This window comes from Octopus bimaculoides, chromosome 2, assembly GCF_001194135.2.
Source record: "Octopus bimaculoides isolate UCB-OBI-ISO-001 chromosome 2, ASM119413v2, whole genome shotgun sequence".
In the NCBI taxonomy this organism is placed as follows: Eukaryota; Metazoa; Mollusca; class Cephalopoda; order Octopoda; family Octopodidae; genus Octopus; species Octopus bimaculoides.
The window spans coordinates 109,812,818-109,817,363 of NC_068982.1; the positions used below are offsets into that span (position 1 = coordinate 109,812,818).

Genomic DNA, 4,546 nt, shown 5'->3' on the forward strand with positions numbered 1-4,546 from the left:
ATATATATATATATATATACGACGGGTATCTACATAGTTTCTGTCTACCAAATTCACTCACAAAGCATTAGTCGACTCGGGGCGAAGATAGATGACATTTTCCAAAAGTGCCGTGCAGTGGGATTGAATTCGAAACCACCTGGTTGCAAAGCCACACATAAAATTCAAGAATGAAAACTCAGAATATATTTTTATTTATTTATTTAGAGGATGCGAAAGACAAAACATAGTTCAAATTGTATCAAAATTTAGTGCACAGTCACTTTCTCAGATAAAGAAAACTTAAGATAATTTAATAATATATGCATACATACGTACGCACAATCATACATACAGTCTCTATGCGGAATGGTAAAAATATGCAATACTTTTCTCAAGTTAAAACTAAATTTGTTTTTGATTTTTATCTTCGTATCATTGTTAAAAACCAACTTCTTTCTTATAGGAATATTTGAAATGATTAAACACAGAAGATAGGAGAAACCTGATTCGAAGACTATAGACCTAAACCATCACTGGAACTTTAAACTTTGTAAAACTTTCCAGACGTTTAACATTTAAATATATTATGCGCACTTCTAGACATGTAACTATGTGCATGGGAATACATACATAAACAAAACATACAAATCTGCAAATGCGCTCACTCCAAATATTGCACATATGCACACACACTTACACATGCAATAATACCCTGTTGGTGTTGGAATTCCAATGAAGAAGCCTTGGATCTAGATTAAAAATCGCCTCTGTCTCTATTAACAAGAAATCTTGAAATAAAACGGAATAATGACATACATACATACATATGTACATACATACGCACACACGCACATACACATACATACATACATACATACATACATACAAACATACATAATACATATATACATACATACATATGCATGCGCATTCTTCGCACACTCGCCCACATGTATACATAAACGCATATATATATGTTCATCTATTTCAATAAGTAAACATTACAAGAGATTTCAAAGCTGAAATAAGCATTCATCAACGACTCACCTTTTCATAAGGAAGATGCGCATGACGTGGAAACCGAGTCATTTTTTTCTCTGGATAAATTGTTGGTGAGAAAACTGTCAGAAAAATTGATTTTTCATATGAAAGACTTTCATATGATCCATTTAAAGATTGTCTTGAGACGGTACACCTAATCGTGAAATTAAATTTCTTGGCATTCTCTAAGGCAGCAATATTATTTAAGGCCATCTCAGAAGTTATGTTGTCTATAGTTAATATTTCAGAGGCAGTCTTCTGGTCGGCTTTACCTAAAACAAATAAGAAACACACATTATAGGTGATTATCTTATATTTTATTCAAAATTTTCTCTTCCTGTCCATTTTAATCTTTTCTTTGAAACGATCCTGCTGAATCTACAATTTTGAAGCATATTGTAGATTTGAGCCAAAACTTTATGAATACCGGGTTTGGATATTGATGTTTCACTTCAATTCCTCTGCTAAAGTCTTGAGAAAAGGCATAGTACACTCACATCCATCAATCTGCTCGTTGAGGCAAAAAATACTGGGCTACGCTCATCATTCGGGATCAACAAATCAATTGTTCCTAATACATATTATAAAGAAATGTTTATCTTAGTACGCCCAGCCTTCAGATCATAAATTAAGTTTAGTTCAGTGAGCAACTACCACCACTGATAGCGTGGAAATATACTAGTGAGTGCAACATTAGGTTCGAATAAATGAATAAACTACTATATTCATTATAACATTCTTCAAACGTACGTTCCTGCGTATCTATACATAATACATACACGCACACACACGCACACACACACACACACACACACACACACACACACACACATGGTGATTGCTTCATCTTTGCAGACGATTGCCAACTCTCCATGTACCCCCATCAACCATCATCAGCTCCAAACGTCCGTCCATGGCTCCTGAAGTGGCTTTTAATTCCAGCATTGGATTTGCACGGTCTGCAGTAAATGTGACACAGAAAAGATATGCCCTCTTTTGGATTTATTCGGTCAGCTTGTGGGGTGTCATCCTTATGTACCTTCATATACCTTTTAAGACCAGGTATTGATTTGCAGATGTTGTCTCACCTAGCATTGGAGTTGGCTTTTTATGTGATCTACATACATACATACATACATACATACATACATACTGCCTAAATACTAATCTTGAGAAATTGGGCTTCTCAAAATCAGAAGGGAGATAGCTGGTACGAAGACTACAGATCCAGTCTATCACTAGACCTGTAAACATGTGTAACTTTCTCGAAGTTTATCATTTAAGTGCATATGAGCATGTCTAGACATGCAACTATATGCATGAGAATACATACGTAAAACAAAACATACAAATTTGTACACATACATACAACCATATACACCTACACTATTAATTTCGTTAATGTTTGAATGTGTACACATCATTGTAGAATTTCGTATATTTTGACATCAAACTTGGTCCATGGGGTTGTAAATTCACGGCGTTGAGGATTCATAATTTTGTGTATATATGTATTCTGCGAATCATGTGATGTCATTAATATGTGTAATGCACATTTATCTGTGTAATGAGGAATTTCAGCTTAAATTTATGGAGGCATGTGTCTTTTAGGCATGCCCCTATACGTATAAATAGTCGATGTCCAGAGAAAAAAACTTATTCATGCTGAAGGGCTGGCAGTGTAGGTGGGATGGGGGTCAAGCTTGAAATTTTCGAAATATGAAATATTGCTTGTTCGTGCAGGGGGAGAAAGTTTCTTCCTTAATTGAATTGTCTCCCAGGATCTGTATATTTATTTGTTTAGCTCCAAATCCTGTGCAGTCCCCTTTAGCTTCGTGTATTTCCTCCAAAATGGAGACGAGTATCAACGTCTCCTGTGGCAGGCTTAGTAATTGTTGAAAAATCTTATCTCAACGTGAAACCAATGGTAGCCTTATTAACTCACAAATAAAATGTGTGTGTGTGTGTGTGTTTGAAAATATGTCTTAAACTATTCAGCGCACCAAGATAGTAATTGAGCATAACACATCGAAATGTTTATAAAATATTTATTAACAAACATTGAAGCAGTCACTTCTGGCATGCAAGGGGCTAGACGACTAACGGAGGAGGAGACCCACTTCGGTCATGAATGACCATGGCATTGCACCTAGAAAGTTACCCTCAGAAGCACAAGTCCGGGCAAAGTTGGGTTTTTTTTATGTAGCAGTCGCCCATGCATACACCCTCGCCTCTCCACGCCACTGATGATATCCAAGGGAAAGGCAAAGGCCGATACAGCTTGGCACCAGTGATGCCGTAACTCATTTCTTCAACTGAGTTAACTGGAGCAACGTGAAATGAGGTGTCTTGCTCAAGAACACAACGCCCAGCCCGGTTCGGAAATCGAACTCACCACCTCACGATCGTAAGCTTGACGCTCTAACCACTGAGCCATGCACCTAAAGACGACTAACAAGTGTTTCCTTTATGAGGGATTGTACACAAACTGAATGTGAGCTAAAATATTTTCAAATTATGTGTGGATTTATACAACTGAACGTGAATGTGTATATCTATGTGCAAAACGCACACAAACACGCACACGAATTTTAACTCATATAAATATGTGTACTTGTGTATGAGGGCATGTGTGTGCGTGGGTGCGAGAGAGAGACAGAGACAGTGTGCGTGTGTGTAATCTGAAATATTAATGGAGGTAGATTAGCTTGAAAGCTGGAAGTGATTCGTATCCCGGTAACTCTGTGTCCAAAAGACTAAACAACTAAATATAACGCTTTTTAGAATGTAATTTGTTTTCTATTATATTTGAATTAAATTTTAGATTAACAATTGAAGGATATGGGACAAAAGAATTAACTAGGATTAAATGGTTAAAGTATTCATAGTTATAACAGAAATAACATCAATAGTATCTAAGGTTTCATGTTAGATTTTTTTTCCTGTCATAGGCGTAGCTGCATGGTAAGTAATTTGCTTCCTAACCAAATAGTTCCAGGTTCAGTCCTACAGCGTGGCACCTTGGGCATGCGTCTGCTACTCTATCCTCGGACCTTTTGAGTGAATTTGATAGGTAGAGACTGAAAGAAGCCAGTCGTATATATATGTGTGTAAGTGTGTGTGTGTGTTTGTCCCCCTAAACTAGCGGTTCGGTAAAAGAGAATGATGGAATAAATGTCAGGCTTTAAAAAAACATAGTACTGAGGTTGATTCATTAGACAAAAAATCCTTCATGGCTGTACTCCTGCTTGGCCGCAGTCTAATGACTGAAACAAATAAAGGATAAAAGTTATACGATAAACTTAAAATAGATCAATGTTACAGTTATTAATTAAACATTAAGCGCCACCACTAACAGAACGAATTGCATAGAGATAACTAGAAAGCTAAGCAATAAAGTAACATGAATACAATATCGATAGATATAAATATAATTGGCATGACTATGCTGTAACTAGAATGAAGGGACCATCAAAAGCTCGCGCACACACAAACACACAGATCGGAAGAGCGTTGTGTAGGG

General features: G+C 36.5%; 1 protein-coding gene across 1 annotated transcript in view; it reads right to left on the reverse strand.

The window, feature by feature from the left end:
• The window catches only part of LOC106879437 (proto-oncogene tyrosine-protein kinase receptor Ret), a 342,465-nt gene that overhangs the window by 39,842 nt on the left and 298,077 nt on the right, over nucleotides 1–4,546 (reverse strand). Inside the window, 1 exon segment of the mRNA XM_052978606.1 lies at nucleotides 1,030–1,295. Within this exon segment, the coding sequence (XP_052834566.1) occupies nucleotides 1,030–1,295 (266 nt within the window).